Source organism: Caloenas nicobarica, chromosome 20, assembly GCF_036013445.1.
Source record: "Caloenas nicobarica isolate bCalNic1 chromosome 20, bCalNic1.hap1, whole genome shotgun sequence".
NCBI classification, from domain to species: Eukaryota; Metazoa; Chordata; class Aves; order Columbiformes; family Columbidae; genus Caloenas; species Caloenas nicobarica.
The window spans coordinates 3,893,491-3,912,843 of record NC_088264.1 but is presented as its reverse complement, the minus strand read 5'-3'; the positions used below and the strand labels follow the sequence as shown (position 1 = coordinate 3,912,843).

Below are 19,353 nucleotides of genomic sequence, written 5' to 3'. Positions count from 1 at the left end.
TCCCTCCCGGCGTTGCCATGGCGACACGCAACCGGCAGCAGCGTTGCCGGGCTGAGGGGCGGGGCCACGGGCCTTCCCGCCTCGCGGGGCCCTGAGGGGACGGGGCGCGCGGCTCGGTGACCGTTAGTGGCCGTTAGTGCCGCCCTGAGGGGACGGGGCGCGCGGCTCGGTGACCGTTAGTGGCCGTTAGTGCCGCCCTAAGGGGACGGGGCGCGCGGCTTGGTGACCGTTAGTGGCCGTTAGTGCCGCCCTGAGGGGACGGGGCGCGCGGCCCGGCGCTGTGTGAGGCGGGCAGCCGGCCGGGTGGCAGCCACCGCCGAGCGGGTTTCCTCCCTCCCCGAACCGCGTCTGGGAGCCCGCCCGGAGCCGTCGGCCGGGGCGAGCGGGTCCCCTGTGTGACCGCAATATCTGCGCTTCCAGAAGAGTCTTCGTGACCTGAGTACTGCAGCCGCGGCTGCAGTTGCCTGAGAAAAATAGGTGTAGCGAGGCATTTCTCCCCACCGTTGCCAAATCAGCAGACTGAACAACAACAAAAGAGGTTCTATATCCTCGGGTTCCAGTCAGGCATTAAAATTTCCCAGAGGAACCAAAAAAAAAAAGCAACAGCCATCTTTGTTTAAGCAGGTAAGTGGAGGAGTCAGTGTTGGCCTCCCCCATGCCCTTTATAAACAATGGAACCCAAGGCATAATACAGGCCTTTAGCGACTAGAACGTAGATGTCTCTAAAAGACGGTGCCATTTATTCGTTTTACTCTAAAAGAGGGTGCCAGATACATGTTTCACCAAACTGAGGAATGCCAGCCTGTGTGCTGATTTACGGGCTTAGGGGGTTTTCCTCTTCCAAAGTGAATGTCCAGGAGTTAATTAACCTGTAATGAAGTTGGTTTTGCACGTGTACAGAGGGAAGAATAGATCAGATGAAGGTAAGTTCATAGAAAACCTGAAGCCAAGGATTTATTTTCAAGGCTGCATTCCACAAGGCAGTTTTAACAGATATTTACTGAAGTGTTTATCATAACCTTCTGGTCCAGTGCTTCAAGATCTGCAGTTGAGCAAGGCTCAGGAAAGATCTGCTTAACTAACTCTGCAGTTATGTTTAATTTTCTTAGGACCAAGCTTTGGCCTGCCTGTCTTCAGCAATAGCATTTGTAGCTGGGCTAGTTACTTTTGTCTGGAAAATACAATATGGTCAACTGGAATTTAGTTCTATGGCATGGTTGTTTAATTGGTTAAGGGCAGCTGCTTATTCAGGAATTGTTTCCTTATAATCTTTCTGTTAAGCGGCCACAGACACAAGCAAAGACTTTCTGTGCTTTTTTTCCTTTGCTGCTAGTCAGTTTCTCCACTCAGTTGTGGTTTTATATTAGGAAGTACTCATAGTTTTAGATTTTAAATTGATATTGCTTTATATGCTTTATAATTTAATTTCTAGATAGAAGAGAAAACATTTTTGCTAATTCATAAATGCATTTGTGAGCCTTTTTTTGGGGGGGGGGGGATGTTTTGGTGTGGTTTTTTTTTGTTTGGGGTTTTTTTGGTGGTTTTTTTGTGTGGTGGTGGTGTTTTGGGTGGGTTGGTTGGTTTGTTTAGGTATTTTAAAACCAGTTTTTATTTTGTATCCTTAAATTGGGAGCATTCTAGTGCTGATGGCACTTGGGTGGCAGCATCCTCGTGGAAGAGTTGTCACTTTTGTAAGTCTTGTATTGGTGAAAAGTGCAGCCAATAAACCGACTAGAAACAGGATTTATACAATTAGTTAGCAGTCTGACAACATAAAATACAGGTTCAGATATCAGTTGAGGAGATTACTGGGGTACAACAACATAAGAATAATGAGGATCCACAGCATGCATGCATACACTCACAAGAAACAAAACCAGAGCCCTCTGACTCCAGGGTACCTACAAGAAATAATCACTTGCCTGGGTTAGGCAAGGACTCGTTCAAAGATATATCCAGTAAATAACCACTCACCCAAAAGAGGAGGTGAGGCACTCTCAATCCCGGGAGGTCTCCTTAGATGGCATTCCAGTCTAAAGGGAGGGCTCCAGTTCATAGACCCGCTGCTCCGAGAAGACCACTCTAAGGGAGCCTTTGGCGGGGACCCTGCTTTATAGCCTGGTCAGGTCTGCCTAGGGGAATTACAACATGGTCCAGAAGTTTCGCAGCTACTCTGGGCACCTCCTTTGTTAATGACCCTGTCGATTGACTCAGGGTCCCATTAAGGACCCTGTCATTGACTGAGGGTCCCACCCCTCCTGTCCCACCAGCTGGTGGAGGTGAAGTCACCCTGCCCCGGGGTAGGGGAGGATGTGACTGTCAGCAGCTTGGTACCACCCTAGGTGTGTATGTGGGGACAGGCAGAGTGGGGCACAAGAAGTGCTAAAACAGCCATCGACTGCCCCATTGAAGGCTCCAGATCTCAGGGGCATGTGCAACTGCCACAATGCTGCATCCTGACAAGGAGCCAAGCGGCAGGCATTCTCCTGGGGGAAAGGAATCAGAACAGTTCCTCTGTCCGGAGAAGAAAAAGGAGCTATGTTGGAGTTAGCAGTACAGAAACTGCCTGGCAGACAAAATAACTGCAGAGTGCTCCTCAGGGCTCAGCAGCTCTAGAGATGGGGAGAAAAGCATCTGAGAGGGACTGCAAAGGATGTGGCCTCTTTATCTAGTGCCATTCCTTCTGCTTCTGTCTGCAGGTATTGATAGCAACTGATGACAAAAAATCTTTGGATAGTGATGTGGAAGTAAGTCAATACAAAATGTTATGTCTGGTAAACGTAAACTTTTCTGCCTCTTTGCCTTCATATCTTCTCCTCAAGTGCTTTGTGCTTTTGCAGTTTTCTGAGAACAATGGCTGTTCATCTCAATTAATAACAAAGAAATCCTAGAGCAAATGCTCACAGGGAATAATGGTTTTATAAAGCATTTGAATACTTTTGACTGCTGTAAATGCCACTTTGTCCTGTTGTCGCTCAGCTGCGCTTCTCTAGTATGAGTCAGCTTTCCATTTCTTGCTGTTTTCCTCTGCTCCCTGTCTCTTCCTTCAGACACGGTGCTTCGTGGCTCACTTGTGTATTTCTCTTGTGTACTCCAGGGAAGTATAAAGTCCTTAACAACAACTCCTATGGCCCCATTGCTATATATCAACAACCTTTAAGAAAAGCATATTTACCAGTACGTTCTCTGTGCTGGAGACCTCAGACTAGTATGTGAAGCAGAGGCCCAGGGTGACTCGGCAGCTCTCGAGTACAGTGCCTGACCATTAGACTCCTGTGCAACAGGTTACCCTTTGTGAACAAGAACGTTATCCTAACGGATGGGTTGGAATTAGCTACGTTAACATATGCCCGTTTTGGACAGTGTATCTGTCGAATCACTGTGTCTCAGTGCAGCAGAACTGCCTGAAAATAACCAGCTGGAGTGACCTCTATCAGAAAACCCGATAAAAAAAACCAACCTGCAGCTGTTCATTATTGCAAACAGATTCCAGCTGTTTCTTAAGTAAATGGCTTGTCAAAATAAGCACCTTACTCCCATTTTGTTTGCATTTCCATTTATTTTACAAGGCATCGTTCACACAATGATAACAAGGTACTGATCCAAACAATTCTGTAACAATTAAAAAAGTAAACATTTGTTGTGACCATGGACATTGAATTGCACTTTTAATAACAAGCATTACACATATTTCTGTATTATACTTTATATAATACGTGGATTTGTTACACAAGATCTGGCAGTACTGGATTGTTCTCAGTTTAAAGTCTGATATGATGCTCTTTTTTCCTCACTCTTTAGGATTTGCATACTTGGGACACACTTATATAACAAATATCAACTCCAAACCTGGAAAACTTCATTGTAGTGGAGTCAGAGCTTTGAAGCTGCTGTTTTCCATTTGCTGAAGTGAATCCACCTGGCATGGCAGACTCTGAGGGATCTGGATCATGCTTCATTAGACCCTTTTCTGCATTCATGTGCTATCTTTTCCCAGGTCAGAAAAGCCAGAAAACCTTCTTCCATGGGAAAGCAACAGTTTCCATAGCTCAAGAGAGCTCCTGGCACAGCTTTTGAAGGTGGGATCAGTACCAGTGCAAGCCCAGGGATTATCGAAAGGAGGGAATTGGGATCTGGAGAAAAATCTGAGAACATCAGCTCTTGTTTGCATTGGTAGTACCATCCATGTATTATATAAAATATAAAAATAAGAGAAACTGAAAGGAAATTAGTACAGCCCAGGATTTTGGTGGTATCAAATCACAAACAAAATTTATGATACCATATCCTTTAGATGTATTTATCCCCTTGTGATTCAGTTTCCTATATATTATTCTATATATAAGATATAGTTTTCCAAAGATACATATATATTCCTTTACAGGTTAAATAAAGGCAAGTCCCACTGAATAAGAAAATAAGAGGAAGTAATGTCCTAATTCTCTACCCATATCTTTTTTTCTTTTTCAGGTAAAAATAGCATGAAATACATTCAGTAGCAAAGCAGTTGGAATCCAGGAGAAATGGAGAGCCCTGTATTCCTGGAGGATTAACCTGTACGTGTTAACTCACGATCTTGAAATAAATTACATCGACTTCTGACTTGGGAAAGACAGGATCTTGATTAATGGTTAGTATTATTTATCCAGTTGCAAATTATTTGAATTTCCCAAAACCCATCTATGGATTAGCCCAGTTTGAAAGGCTGCTGTGGTGTAAGTATACCTAACCTGACAGGTCCAAACTTGAGTGCTTCATTGTGGCTCCCCTTAGTATTATTACTTGGAAGGAGGTAGTGAGACAGCTCCCAGTAGGATATTAGCATAATAGATGGGAAAAATAATTTAGTTCAAGCCTTTGTGTTCGCAAGAACAACGTGATGCCTGGTGCTGCGTGTACTCACAGCCCTGGGTATACCTGGCATTGCACGTCTTGTGCAGCCAGCAGTTTGCACAGCAGCCTGGTCTATGGGGTTCAGCTGTAACGTGCTGGCCAGCTGGGACAGTCCCTACTCCAGAGAAAAACCTCTGCCCTGATCTGCACATTCCGACAGTAACACATACTCAGGTTTTCTCTATAGCTTTTGGAAGAAAACCAGTGTTGTAAGGTAAGAGTGTTTCAGTTTTCAATGCCAAAGGTATTTAGGCTTATTAGATTATGCAGAAGTATGCCAATTATCCCTGAGTCTAACAGTAAATCAAAATAAGAGGCATAGTTCTCCCACACATACAAGTAGTTTCATGGATTTCACTGCAGCTACTTAACAGATAGAAGGGAACAGCCCTACCTTTATCCTGTGGAGAAAGCATGACTTACATAGCTTCCAAGTTTTGGTGCTGCAGTGCCAGTAAATTCAGATTGTTTACTACTAAATTCAGTCAGTGAGTGACATGGTAACTCTCAAGTGAATGGGATACTTCATGCTTTGTCAAGGGGCTGAATTCTTGCTGGTTTTGACTTTCTTTTTATCTCCCTCTCCCCTTGTAAATGGCTACTTTGAGTTGTTTTTAACACAATGGCATAGGTGAAAGCATCTATCCTAAAAGAAATTTCAAAGGCTAACCAAGAGAAGTCCCTTAAAATGTCTATCAAGGAAAAAAAATGCTTAACAAGGTAAGAAATTTAACATAGCTGTAGCAAATTAGTAAATATAGTAATTAACGGATAGGACAAAGCTGTGTTTGTCAACTGGCAGTACTGATTGTATGGCTGACTACCTTTCCTGAGACTGGTTTTACAGACCTCAGGGATTTTTGCAGTTTCTTGGATTAAGACCACAGATTATATTTTGTATTTTATTTTTTTTAATTCTCTTTGGATACACTTAGAATTTGTTAAACTAAGTGAAATAAGTCCTATTACTTTAGAACATTAAGTTTGATTGACAAAGATAATACAAGACTAGTTCACAGATGTACCATATATAACTAAATTAGCCTTGTTTCATTTATCCTGTAAAGAGTTACAGTCAAAGTAAAAACAACTTCTTTTTAAACTGAAAAAAAGTACTTTTTTTTTTTCTCATGTTGGGCATCTCAGGAACAGATTAGAATCCAACAAGATGAAACAGTTGTACTAAAAAATACTCTTTAGATGTTTGTCCCTAAGCAAAGGCTTTATTTCAGAACTGTGCACTCTCAATAAAATTAAAAAATGAGATTTAGCTCCACATATATATTTATAAAATTCAAATTACTTTTAATATAAGTTTCATGTGGTCATATAGTTTAATACTGACTCAGGAAAAAAATACTAATCACTCCAGACTTAAGAGCTCTGTTAGCTGTTCCAGTACCACATGAAGGTAAGTTTCAGTGAGACTTTGAATGTGTTTCTGTCTGAACAGCTAAGCGAGAAGCCAGCTATGCCCGACAGATCCGTCGGTCTGGGATGTGTGCGCCGCTAGCTCTGTCACATATTGCCGAAAGGACTAATTAAAACCCAGATTTGTTTTCTCACAGAAAGCCAAGTTTCCCAATAGCATGTGCAGTCAGCAGGTAGAATTTTAGCTTCCCTGGTTTAATCCTGCCATTTTGCTCCTTTTTTCTTTCTGAATATAACTATGCTTATTCATCAAGGTAATGCCATAGAGCTATTTTCCTATTCTTTCAGTAATTTTGAGAAGACAAGAGTTTCCACATAAATATTACTCTTCCAAATGCCCCTGCTACAAACACTACCTTGGATTTACAGATGGAAGGTGAAAATTGTTTACTGCATTTATGTCATTGCCAAGAGTGATCATGCAGCCAGTGCCTTCTGGAACTTTTTTTGCTGATGTAAGCCAGCTTCCATCCTATAAACTTTTGAAATCATCATGACTAGCAGGTAGGAAATAATGTTTTTGTCACAGAAAACTCAACTTCCAAAGTCAAAGAGCTGCTACACTGAGAAGGATGATGGGTCAAAGCTAGTTCCACAAAACACAGTGAGCTTATTTAACATTCTTTTTTGATGAACTGGGGAGGTCCTGCTCCCGTGATCCCCTTGTACTTAGTGGACTCTCTGAGATGATTTAACTTATTAACTTGGCAAAAGACTAATAGGGGGAGGGGGAATTCCACTCACATTTTATTTTTAATCATCTCCAGTAAGTGCCATAACAAGGACAGGGACACGACTGTACAATTGGGAGTTGGAGGGGTAAGATGTTTGAGCAGCAGTGAGCAGTTATGTTAACTCAGCTGCTCAGGGATTCAGTCTTTTTTTTTTTTTTTAATTATTACTGCATTTTTCCAATCAAGGTTTTAAATCCACTTCTAAATATGATTTATGATAAATGAAATACAAAATTTGGATACTTGTCAAACCATCAGTGTCACTCATTGGCACAGTACTCTAAAATGTAACCATCAGATGTTCACCATGTATTCTTAAATGTCACTTCACAATTATTATGCAGTTCATTATGGGTGTGAGGCGGTACTGGTAAGTGAATGACTAATGCCAGGTTTAGACAGTCAAGAGAATGGAAACATTTATGCAAATATTACTAGCCAGAAAGTGACCATCTTTCCTAATATTTGCAAAAGAAATTCCGTCTGCTTTTCCCCCCCATATTAGGATTTCCAGATAATCACTGTTCTTGCATTTTAAAATACTAACATTTTTTCTCTCTTTACATTTAGAAGAGAGAATTTTGTTGCAGGATAGCAGTCTCAGGATAGTGATTGTATTTTGATCTCTACTTCAAAGAGCTGACTTCCTTTGGCACAGGTGACATTAAATTTGTACTACCCTGTTTAAAATAATTCACAATTAAGCTTGACAACAAAGCACAAGATGGGTACCATTGAATTTTATTGTACAAAACTGACAAGATATGGCATTCCTTAGAATTAAAAATAATTTTAAAAAATTCAGAACTAATGTCCCTCAAACAATTTTGTAAATGGAACAATTAATACACAACCTTTAGTCCAGCGATTGTGTTTACCTGCAAGACCATCTTTAGACATGACAGGTATAATTAAAAAAAATATTCCATCAGTTCAAGCAATAGTTTAATTTTCCATGAAATAAGTATTTCTAGAAACACTTTATGTTCAGTCAGAACAAATGCTTTTGAATTTTCTTACCTTAAGAGAGATAAAACAAGCAGGCAGGTTTGGGAAATATCAGAGAAGTCTACCCCACGGGAAGGTTAAGGTATTGTATTCCACTTGAAAATGTTTGTTTTTATAAAAATAAGTAACACCAATGTAGCATTTCCTAATCAAATCCTTGTAGTAAACAGATATTGTGTGACGTTTTATGTAACAGTGTGGCACAAGCCTTTTGGGTTTTTTATTTGATGCCTCATTTGAGTGTCAAATTCAAAATTTGTAGACCCAGGGAAAGGTTTTCATTACTTTTATTCACAAAACCTACCTTTTATCGCACAGGATTTACAAGAGGTCAAAACAATGCAAGGTCTTTGCTTCTCAGCAAAAACATCAAAAAATGTTGAACAGTTTTCCCTTTATCCCAGTGGAAGGAATTATTTCTTGGAATTCTTAGTATAAACATTAAATAAAAAAAAGAGAACTAGATAACTTTATGTTAAATTCCAGTTCAGCTGTAAATAGCCTTTAAACGACAATGCTACAAAGAACTTCACTACTTGCATTTCTGAAGAAAAAACAGTCAGAACTAAGAAATTACCAGGGAAGCTCATAAACGATTGTGCAAAGAGAGCACGCGACTATCTTTGCTATGGTCTAAGCTTTACAAAAAGTGCTTCTCTGCAGGATGCAGTCACTGCCATCGACTTCTGAGATGGTCCCAGGGCGTGAGTTATCCTAGACACCCGCACACACACTAGTACTTCTTACACTGTGCTTTCTATGAAGAGATTATGTGTCAGTACTTTACAATTTACATTCTCTCTCTTCCTCCAGAAGAAGAAAAAACCTTCTACGCAAGATAAAAATAACTTTGAATAATTAGTCATGTATTAAAGACCTAGTTTTGAAGTATTTATTTAACATCTAGTCATATAAAATAAAGTGTAAAAGTATGAAGGTATCAGAACGTGGCTTTCAGCAAGGCAGTTTGGGAAGTAAGAATTCAACCTAAAACAGGAATTATTTTTTTTCCCCCTTTTGAAAAGGGTCACATCAGAATGAACAAAAAACACTGAAGAATTTCACTTCAAGCCTGCACTCTTGCCTTTTGTCCTTTCCCCAAGAGGAGAGACCACTGGAAGAATCCCCCAGGGTTCCAGTTGTGTTGTTCTTTGTGCTCTTGTGTTGGCTCTGGCTGGAACTATGTGCTGCCCTCCTTGGGTGGCAGGGGTGGCTGAGGCTGCTGCGGTGGCTGGGTGCCTGTGGCGGTTTTGATAGAGTTCAGGGTTTTGCTAAACCAAGAGTTTTTGGCAGCTTGGATTTCATTCATAAGGGCTCCTCTCTGGTGCTCCAGCTCCTAAGAAAGCACAATAGTCAGAATCAATCAAAAAACAATTAATTAATAAAAAAGCATCTTCAAACTCAGTCCCTGCAATCCAGCACTTTCCTTGCAATCTTCCAGGCACTGGGGAGAGCAGACAGAGTGAAATTGCAGAAACAGCAGAAGATCTTTAAATATACAAGTGAAAAACTCTTTTCTTTCCTTTTTAAGACAAAAGCGTTGCGGAAGTTCACAGAGACGCAGTGGTACAGGTATATCTTCCCTTTTGGAACCTTTTTTTTGCATGATTCAGAGTCATTTGGACTGAGCACAATGAGGTTAAGGAAACTGCCCTGCTGTACTTGGATTCCACATACCTGAATTTTGCACTTGGCTTCCACAAGCTGCAGTTTGGTCTGTGCAAGTTCCAGCTCCATCTCTCTCAGCTGCTTCTTCAGTGCATCCTTCTCATCATCTGTTTCTATGCCTTTGTTATCCGTGCTTACAGCAGGCAGCTTCAGTGCCCCCTCCTTACTGAAAATCTCACTGCAGTGTTTGCAGGCCATCACTTTACCCTGAAATACCCAGAAAGCTCACTTTTAATCCCTGTTACAGGAGTTGCTCTGCTTCCTGGAAGAGCCATTTTTAATCTTAGACTGCCTTTCTGTCAGTAATCTTGAACTATCTAGTACTGCAGTTCTCATATTTGACTTGAAAAGAATTTGAGAAGCTCACGAACAATTTCCAGGGTATATTAACCAATATATAAATTCCTAAAATCTACTCAGTATGCTCTGTCTAAGCCCAGAGGCTTTGCTCCTAGATTAGAATTACTCAAGCCCTCTTGCTACCAAAGCTTTGTAATATTTTGCAGTATTTATGCCAGCACAATTCAGAAGAGTAAATTACGCTCTAGGAACTTTTAGTCTTCCATAAAAGCATGTGACCAAATTAATACAGATTTTGATATTTTAAAGAATGCCAGGTAGCTTTTCCATGTTTCCAGAAGCAAGCAAGCAGCCTGTGCTCCCTGCAAGGGCCAGTACTGTCCTGTTGGTGCTTGTTCAGCATCACAGGGGTTGTCCCTTTTTGCCAGTGACATCTGACACACAACAGTAAGGTTCTTGTGCTGCCTGGAGAGGGGAACCAGTTACTCATGGCTGAAGAAGTAGCACAGCTGGCCTGGCTTGCACAAACTAAAATGAGATATTGAATTATTTCAGCAGACTATAGAACATCAATCCCAGAATTATTTTTTTTCATCAATAACATAAACAAAGCAAAAAATCAGGTTTAGCTTGAGTACTAAAGAAACAACTAGAAACTACAGCAGAGGGAAGACAATTCTGACTACTTGGTACTGACAAAGCAGAGGGATGGAATTATTACCTGATGAGGAAACATTTACCTCTAGTGCAGATGTTCCTGATAAGGGAATTAGAAAAGGGGAAGGAACTGCGCTGGAAATCCTGGGGATGGCCCAAACTGTGCCAATGACTTAAACCAACTCTGCTTAAATTATAGAAACTCAAATGTAAACAGTTTCCCATTCAGCCAGTTCTGACTCCTCTACTGTGCACTCTAGAGAAGCAACATGTTTTCTCTTCCGGAGAGCTGCCTTTATTTTCTTTTTTTCCATTTAATTAAAATATCCAAGTAAATAGTGTCTCTCTACACTTTTTGCCAAATTATACATTTCAACAGGAAAAAGAAAAGCCAAGTACTATATGCACTTCAGTTTGAGAGTCCCACCCTGTCTGATATAAGATAAAGAACTGTGAAAGAAAATAAACCTTTTCCTTGTTTACATCTGATGAAAAATGCATGTGGGGCCATCAGTGCAGCAGAGTGGACATAAGACTGCAATTCAGGTTTTGTTCTGTATCCCTGGCATTTAGCAACACTTGTGTTAGAAACATCCCGTATGTTGAGGCATCGTTCTCACCTTCACAACTTCCAGTTCATCTTTACTGGCTGCTTGTTGTTTTTCCAGCCTGGTACTCAGCTGAGAACAAATCTGGAGCAGAGAAAGTAAGAAAGCAGTCTCTTAACTAAAGTTTACTACAGTAAAATATAAACTGCGCTTTTTAACAATGATTTTTGTCAGAGCCAACATTTCCTAAATTCTGCTTCACTCAGGTATATGCATTCCCCCTTAACAAATCCACTGCTGCTGAGACTGAAAAAATGGCAATATTCAGTACAGAACCTGAACATGGAGACCAGAACATTTTATGGATTAATTGCTTTATAATGTTTACACTGTGTTATGTCACAGAGCAAAGCAGCATTCGCGCTACCGTACTAAAATTAGCTCAAAGACAGTTTATTGCTGATTCCCTAAATTAGGAGACTATTAGGAAAACTACAAAACTATTTCTGACAAGTTAGAATGCTTGCTTTCTGAAAGCCTGAAATGTAAATATGAGGTCTGCAACTCCGAAAATTCACCTCTCGGAACAGGTTGAAAGAACTCGACAAATAAATATGAGAAAGCGTCTCCAGAACAGTACCTGTTTATACTCTGCAATAATGGCTGTGGTTTTCTTAATCTCAGATTCCGCCTTCTCTAGCTGCTTCCTGAAGACTTCCTTCAGCTAGGAATTGAAGGAAAGAAGTTACATAGTAAGGTCTCAAAATGTGTCATCAGATTGTTCTCTCAAAGTCTTTTTGTGTTTACAACAGTTCTATGGCTTTTTCTTACCAAATTCCAGTTCTTCAGACAAAAGTCTGATTTACTCAGTATACAAATACTTATTATATTCATTTAGAACCACAAAGTCTAGAGTCTTGTACAGTGTATCCCTGCTTAGAGGATTCTCCTGTAGGGTAATTCTCTGCATTAAATGGTGGTACAGAGTGGTCCACAGAACACAAAACAAGCATTGCTATTAAGTGGATTTTACAGATTTTGGTTTTCTGCACACTGTCACAGCAGGTAAGGGCAGAGAGATTGTGTATTTGGAGATGGAACAGGGAGAAGAATCTCTTCAGCCCTATCACTCCTCTCTGTAACAGAAGAAAAAAAAAATCTGGTTTGGTCTGTGGTGCTGTGTTAAAATACAGCTAGCTCATTCCTCCACTGTTCAGAACCACTACATTTTGAGAGCCCTTTCAGCAGGAAAAAGGCCTCCCCTGCCTTGTTTATAGCAAACAGAGAACTTAGCAACCTCCATTTGAGAGAGATACAAGAATTACCATTTGATTGCTGTAGTCACTGTTGTCAAATGGCAAAAACAAAAATCAGGGTATCACTTTCAATTATGTCAGTGTTCAGCACATCAGATACGTAGGATTAAAAAGCTAAGATTGAACATTTTGCAAATAAGTATGAGGTCAGGTCTGGTCAGCAAAATTCTCCCAGCTCTTAACTCTGTTCTGCTGCTGGTTTTAGCTCGAGAGAGAAACGTTCACTGCTTTATTTCAGTGAACCAGCAGCTGAATCCCAAATGGCCTCTCACAAGGCAACAGCTCCTCCATCTCCTTGTTCAGATAATTAAGAGGTCTGATCATGGCTCCTTAGTTGTGGTTGCTCACCACCAGTGAAAATTATTATTATAATACTGGGAAGAGGATAAAGTATGGAAAACTGAACATTTGGAGCTCAAGTAAAGGAAAACACTGGAAAACGTACTTAAAAAAAATAATACCTCAGCATTGTAGATTTTTAATTGCGACTGCATTTTGAAGACAAAATCCTTTCCAAAACTGCAACAAATCCATGTTTTTCTGCGTGCCTTTTTGCTTGCTAAATGGGAAGAGTTGCAGAATGCCTTACCTGAGCAGTTTCTTCTTCCTGCTTCCGTTTTTCTTCCTCAGTCTCCACTAGTTTCTGTTTGGTCAGGAGAAGTTCCTTGTTCAAAACATCTGCCTTATCTTCAGCCTAGAATTAGAAATGCTGGTGAAAATCAGATGTTATCTGTGCCAATACACATGCATTGTATATACCACTCAGTAATACTGCAGATGCAGGTTCCAGAACTGCATTTTCCTGCCCTGATGGCTCACCTAACCTATTGTTTAAATGAAATTCCCTTTTCAAGTAGCTATTTTCTAAGTTATTTCATTGTGTTTCAACAACTGTGCAACTTTTGCCAAATGTCAGCTATGCCCAGATGACAAGCACAGATACTGTGTCCTAATACGAACCAAACACAATGATGTATAGAATATTTGTTGGGAACAATATTAATCTAAGTGAGGGCAGCATGATTTAGCTCCTGTGTAACTTTAGATAACTCATTGCATTTTTGTATCTGTAAGTGAGGAAGCCAGATATTGTAGAAAACGTTAGGTGTCTGCACTGTATCTTACTGGGCGAAGATAAGTATAAATGAGACAAACAGGACTACCAGATAAAATGGTTTATCAGTGCAAATAAGTATTACCTGGAGAAACTCGATACTCTGTGTGTGTACTGGAGAATATTAATTTTCTCCTTTCTCTGAAGGGTCAAGTTTAAGGTGAAACATATTGGGAACGCTTCGGTTTTGTGAGCAGTCCTCACCGATCAGCAGTGTCTGGATCTGTTCTGGTGCCCTCCCCAGCTGGGGGATACACACTGCATCACATCCCTCCTGTTCAGCAACTAGGTGCTAGCACTAACAGCTGTGCTCAAATAATACCTAGTTTGCTGAAAATACAAGAGGGGAAATGGTACTGTAAACAACGAAAAACACTACAGAACTTATCTCTGAGTTGCAGTTTGTTTTTCTACCACTACCAGTGGTATTAGCTTGTCTATCTGCCACAGTGTTAATTATTAACAAGAGTGTTAGTGGCAGCTGTGGGTAGTGGAAGCAGCTCCAGCAGGGCCACGACTGAAGGGACCGATTGAGGATTCCTGCACTGCCTAGTGTGTATATGACTGTATGGGAGAAAGGAAAACAAGCAGTGAAAGAATGGAAAATCAATAAGATGGACATCTTAAACAAAAGAACTCAGGCATGACAAGGATATTTTTGATGAAAGACCTGTTTAAGATATGCTTTGAAGGAACTATAAATCTTTTGTCATTCTATGTGTTCATTCTAGGTTCTCCAAGCAGCTGCAGAGGTGTATGGTATCACCTGTCCTTGGAGCAGCACAGAGCTTTTCTTTTGGTGCCTGTGAGCTGCGGTAGGGTGTGGGAAAACTACATGGAGCCACTCTGATCTACAGAAAGGCTGCTAAAATGCAGGAGAGCAAGGATCGGGACTGGCAAAGGTATGTGCTTGGCAGCGTTGCCATGGTACTTGAGAAAAAAACAAGCCAGGCAGCAACAGCTTTATGTACAGCTATTCCTGGTGAAGATAGAGCACCTCAGCACATTGCTTTTGGCCTTCACATGAGATTGCCCGCTCTGTCCTGCGGAGCGCATATCTGCGTTTGCTCATCAAGACGGCTCAGATTTGTAGAATCCCATGGATCCAAATCAGCAGAGCCTAAGTGTCAAGGATCTGACTAAAGAGGAATATAAATTGCACAACTGTGGTCAACAATGTTTACAATTCTGAGGTTTGATAAAGAAAGCCAAATAACTACGGGAAATCAAACTGAGAGGCCCTTGCAGGAAAAGATTTTACATCTAAGAGGTACTACAGCCCTCACTGAGCAAGGCACTAAGCACGAGGTGTGCTGGAGTATGGCCTTCATGTATTCAGTACCCTAATAGTAGCTGTTAAAACACTCCAGAAAGAGAAGGGTTCAGGGTTGACAGTTGTTTCTGAGATAAAGGGGCTCCGAATGCTGCTGCCCACCCACATTACAGACTTCATGGGGAAACAAAAGCACTTATCAAAGGACACCCAGGAGCCCTTCTAATTTTTGGTGCCATGCCACTTCATTATCTTTGAATTCTGCTGGCTGTACTAAAACTGCTGTGAAAAACAGCTCCACATAAGGTGGCAGACATTCTGCAAGGCAACTTCCCTTGAAATTAGTCTTTCAAGGAGTGATACCTTTTTCAAGTAAATGTTTGTTCTTTGTTTGGTACCTGCCTAAAGGTTGTGGCTTACATTTTCTGAAACAATCCACAACAGAGAAGGTGCAGTCAGTGTTTTTAAGACACCACTGTGAATTGCTACAGTTAACGTGCACATGGAAATCCGGCTTTTCTGACTGCAACTAGAAGTGAGGTTGTCAGGAAAATAAAAGCCCAAGTAATTATACTTCTAATGTTGTGGCCATGCTTCACTTTAACACAAGGCAGGGCTGCTAAAAATGGTGTTGCCAAGCCTGAGCTGGGACCCATCTCTGTTAGCGTTACCTGGTCCAGGTCATTCCGTAAGGCAATTTTGCTTGTTACGAGCTCATGGGCAAGGTCATCGTTCTCCTGCTCCAGCCGCATGCTTGCTTCTTGGAGCCTGCGGTTTTCCCTCTGCAGAAAGAAAGGAAGAACCAGAAAAGGAAGTTAATCCTTATCAATATTAAAGAGCAATAAGTGAGTATATTGTGTGTGGAAAACACTGAGAAGGCAAGAGTGCACATTAAGACAGGACTGCTGCTCTGGGAAACAACAGTGAATTAAGCCGGCAGTGCAAATGCAGCAATTCCACTTACATCCCGATAGTTATGTTTGTGTCGCATAAGGGACACACTGATTGTAGGGTTTCTCTGTCAAAAGTAAACACAGTCCTCTCCACAAAAGCACTTAGTTTCTGCTTGCTCATCATCAAAAGAAATCAGGCAGATAAAATCCCACCCAGCAGCAGTGAACAGGGACCAGTTAAGAGAGAACTCATAATAATGTTTCCAATAGAAAGCTGTGCTGCACCATTTTACAAAATTTTGTCTGCAGGAACCCATAAAAGTAGTCCCTTTTGTAGACGATCTAGTGCCAACTTCCCATCTTCTGTGGGACCAAGTAAAGAACAGCATTTATCACGGAACTCCCTACTGCTTGTAACGTATGTATCGCCATTTGCGCACTTTCTCTGTAACTTGTATCAGTGACGTCGATGCACGTTTTTCAGGATACGTGCTGAGAAAAAGTGCCAGATGGAGAGGGGACCTCATTCCCCAACCCCGAGCACGGGCCCCGAACCTGCTTGATGGGCAATGCACAGCAACACACAATGCAGAACTTTGAGACCGCAGGCCCTGGTTGTCCCCTGCACTGCGCTCCCTACGCACTCCGCACAGGCAATGACTACCTAGAGCACTAGCTAGAGAAGGTAAGTACGCCAGAGAAGAATGAACAGAATTACTAGTAATTCATGGTTTTTTTTAAAAATCGGCGTCAGTGACTGTTCTTCTAGGGCTAAGAAACAGTATCATATTCAAAAGATGTCTGTGGGTCAGTGGGCTTCCAGGAGCCCGCATCAAATACACATCTTTGTCTTTGGAAGAACACAGCCAGGTGAGGCACACAGAGGTACACTCCTCAGACTGTAAGAGAGCAAAAAATGAGCTGGCCTTCAGTCACACAATGACGGTCTGTCTTTCATGCCAAAAGAGACTGCAGAGGGAATCTGTGCACTCTGGAAACTCGAGGAAAAATACCAAGTTCATGTGGAAACTCATAGGTGGAAGAACAATAACCTACATGCTGAGATTTCAAGAAGGACCTTGAAAGGTAAGTTATGTTCTCCAAGAAAAACAAAAACAAAACCAAAAACAAACAGTAAAGGGGAATATATGTCAGCACTTAAGACAAAAAATTTCCGCAGCAAAAAATTTCCAGGAGTTGTTCAGTGAATGCCTTATTATATAAATGTGGTTTCTTTGCATAAGCACATTATTCACTTGTCTTCACTTCCTCCTGCTCACCAGCCATGCTCAGATATTTTTTTCTTTCCAAACTCATCACCGTGAAACTGCAATTTTCATTTCTGTTGCAAGAAGATTTTGCATGTTTGTCTTAAACAAAAAAGGACAACTACAGCCCTAAGAGGATGCTAAAAAAGGTCTCTTCTGTGTGGGAGCTTCCTCTGTGGCAGGAAGCTGAACCTCTGCAAATATTCTCCCCTTAATGCGACCCTATTGTGCAACGTGACTATGCACTGCCCTGTACAGGAAAGTAAGTTTGTTTCCTTTCCAAAAGATTGTACTTTAAATAACTTGTTTTGTTACAGAAACTGTAAGTAAAATACTTTTGTTTTAACACAGTTAAAATAACCAATGCTAAAACACACATAACTTTGGGGATCTTTTTAATTGCACTGTCTTCCGCGTGGGACAAGGAATTTTCAAAAGTAAATTTCTTCTGTACGGTTAATATAATCTTCAAAATGTAAAACCAGTTTGCAGTCTTTAATAACAATAAGGCTCCAATATGTCTTAACTTCTGTATTTTGTTCAGACGGTCTTGGAAATGGTGATTTTTATAGATACAGCTCTGCCAGCGAGCAGTAGTCAGACCTGAGTTCACCTAAACACTGGGACCAGATCAGGACGGTATTGCTGCCAGGTGCTGCAGCACCAATACCTTTTCATAGGGATGTTGCTTAGAGGGAGAAATCCGCAAATTCTTAAGACTTTTGCAAAATAACCCCGAAAGAAGTTTGCTTGAACATTTTTGCTATGCTTTTGCCAAAAGCTTCAGTGTCCGCAAAGCAAGCCGCACAATGTGAAGTTGGAAGTTCCTGCTTTGCATTCGCAGACAAGTGGGTAAGCAAGCTACGTGGTTGGAAATGCGCTATCCTCCTCTTAAACTAGAATGTACATGGCACACTGTTAGTAAGTTAAAGATCTCTTACCTTGTGCATCCAGTCAATAGCTAAGAGATGTTCTTATTCCCATACTTTTAATTTCCAGCCGAAAGGCTCTTACAGGGTCACCTCTACTCTTCCTCCACACAGGGCAGTACTCGTGATTAGATGGTTTGTCTTTTCCAGCTCCTCCCCCCAGATCTAGCTGTGAAAAACTGCCTCCTTCCTCAAGAGGAAACTCTTAATCTGCTTAAGTCTAAATAAAACCTAATGTTACACGTTGAAGACAAAAATAGCGCAAACAGCGCTTGTGCTGGTTTGACTGAAAGCAAGTTAATATATAAACTATTTTCAATGGCTCTGAAATATTTACAGGGTTTTATAAAATACCATTCGCAATGGCATAAAGTTCAACAGATGGAGCCAGTTCGTTACAGCAGGACTCTCATCACAGGCAGCGTTTTGTAACCTGGCATAAGCCAACTCGTCAGACCTGCTACTTGTCCTTGGTGTAAACAGACAGCTCCCTGCCTTTTCTCTGCACACCACTGACACATTACTATGACAGCGATTTCCTTCTCTCCGCATTGCTTGGTTTCTACAAACAGTAGAGATTCCTCTTCCCTAAATTCCTCCTTCCTGTTCCACAAGGCAGCTGGTGAACTCTGCTTGGCTTTTAAAAGGAGGATACTGCATTTCCAAAAGGGACAAACACCGCTGATACATACAAACACAAATAAACTTACCTCCTGTAAAGTCACAGACCAAATACTGCTTTCAACCATTGGTGTAAAGACAGTGAAAACAGGATATAAAATAATTTTTAATACCAATAAAGACAACAAAAGCAAAAAAAAAAGTTGCTGATTCTTCAGTGGGTGTTTAGTTCTGAGTTTTAAAGAGGATACGCTCCAGCTTCCATCACACACTGAGCGGAAAGAAGGCGGCAAATTGAAAGTGGCAGGCAAACCTCAGCTCGGGAAGACGAGAGGCTGAACTCCACCCTCTGCTCCCTCCCAGCCAGCACTGGGGAGCAATTCCTGACAAGATTAGTGGCGATGATGCATCCTCTCTGTGCTGCTGCTCAAGTGGGGTGTAACGAGGCACAAACCTTGTTAAGCAATTCAGTGTCATTTCCTGCTGAGCAAACACCCAAACCCTAGATGTTTGGGCATGAACAGATCCTCAAGGGTGGAATGAAAACAGTGGTTAAAATGCACTTTTCTGGATGTGGGCAAAGCGAAGTCTTCATAAGCCCATTAGAAAGGGCTTTTGATTGTGGAGGTAGCTCTGAAGGAAAACCCTCTGAACCTCCATCTAGAAAGCCAAAAGGCTTTTCCAGCAACTATCCAGGAAA

The 19,353-nt window shown here is 41.3% G+C and overlaps 1 protein-coding gene and 1 long non-coding RNA gene across 7 annotated transcripts in view; one reads left to right on the top strand and one right to left on the bottom strand.

Annotated features, from left to right (window-relative positions):
- The first annotated feature begins 1 nt into the window (after position 1).
- Positions 2 to 19,236, top strand: LOC135996778 (uncharacterized). 2 transcript variants are annotated; one of them, XR_010607312.1, is made up of 6 exons: positions 2 to 624; positions 2,700 to 2,747; positions 3,802 to 3,997; positions 4,471 to 4,630; positions 14,401 to 14,571; positions 16,320 to 19,236. It is a non-coding gene; the product is annotated as an uncharacterized LOC135996778 (long non-coding RNA). The 2 variants fall into 2 exon arrangements; XR_010607313.1 differs by lacking the exons at positions 2,700 to 2,747; positions 3,802 to 3,997.
- The window catches only part of RABGAP1L (RAB GTPase activating protein 1 like), a 230,141-nt gene continuing 214,343 nt past the window's right edge, over positions 3,556 to 19,353 (bottom strand). For 4 of the 5 annotated variants that reach the window (XM_065649001.1, XM_065649002.1, XM_065649004.1 and 1 more), the window contains 6 exons: positions 15,614 to 15,724; positions 13,145 to 13,249; positions 11,880 to 11,963; positions 11,312 to 11,383; positions 9,744 to 9,941; positions 3,556 to 9,402 (listed from right to left, as the gene is read on the bottom strand). In XM_065649001.1, the coding sequence (XP_065505073.1) occupies positions 9,247 to 9,402; positions 9,744 to 9,941; positions 11,312 to 11,383; positions 11,880 to 11,963; positions 13,145 to 13,249; positions 15,614 to 15,724 (726 nt within the window). In that variant the 3' untranslated portion in view covers positions 3,556 to 9,246. Of the gene's footprint in view, positions 9,403 to 9,743; positions 9,942 to 11,311; positions 11,384 to 11,879; positions 11,964 to 13,144; positions 13,250 to 15,613; positions 15,725 to 18,044; positions 19,249 to 19,353 lie in introns of those variants that run through there. The other variant, XM_065649007.1, reaches the window with a different exon arrangement.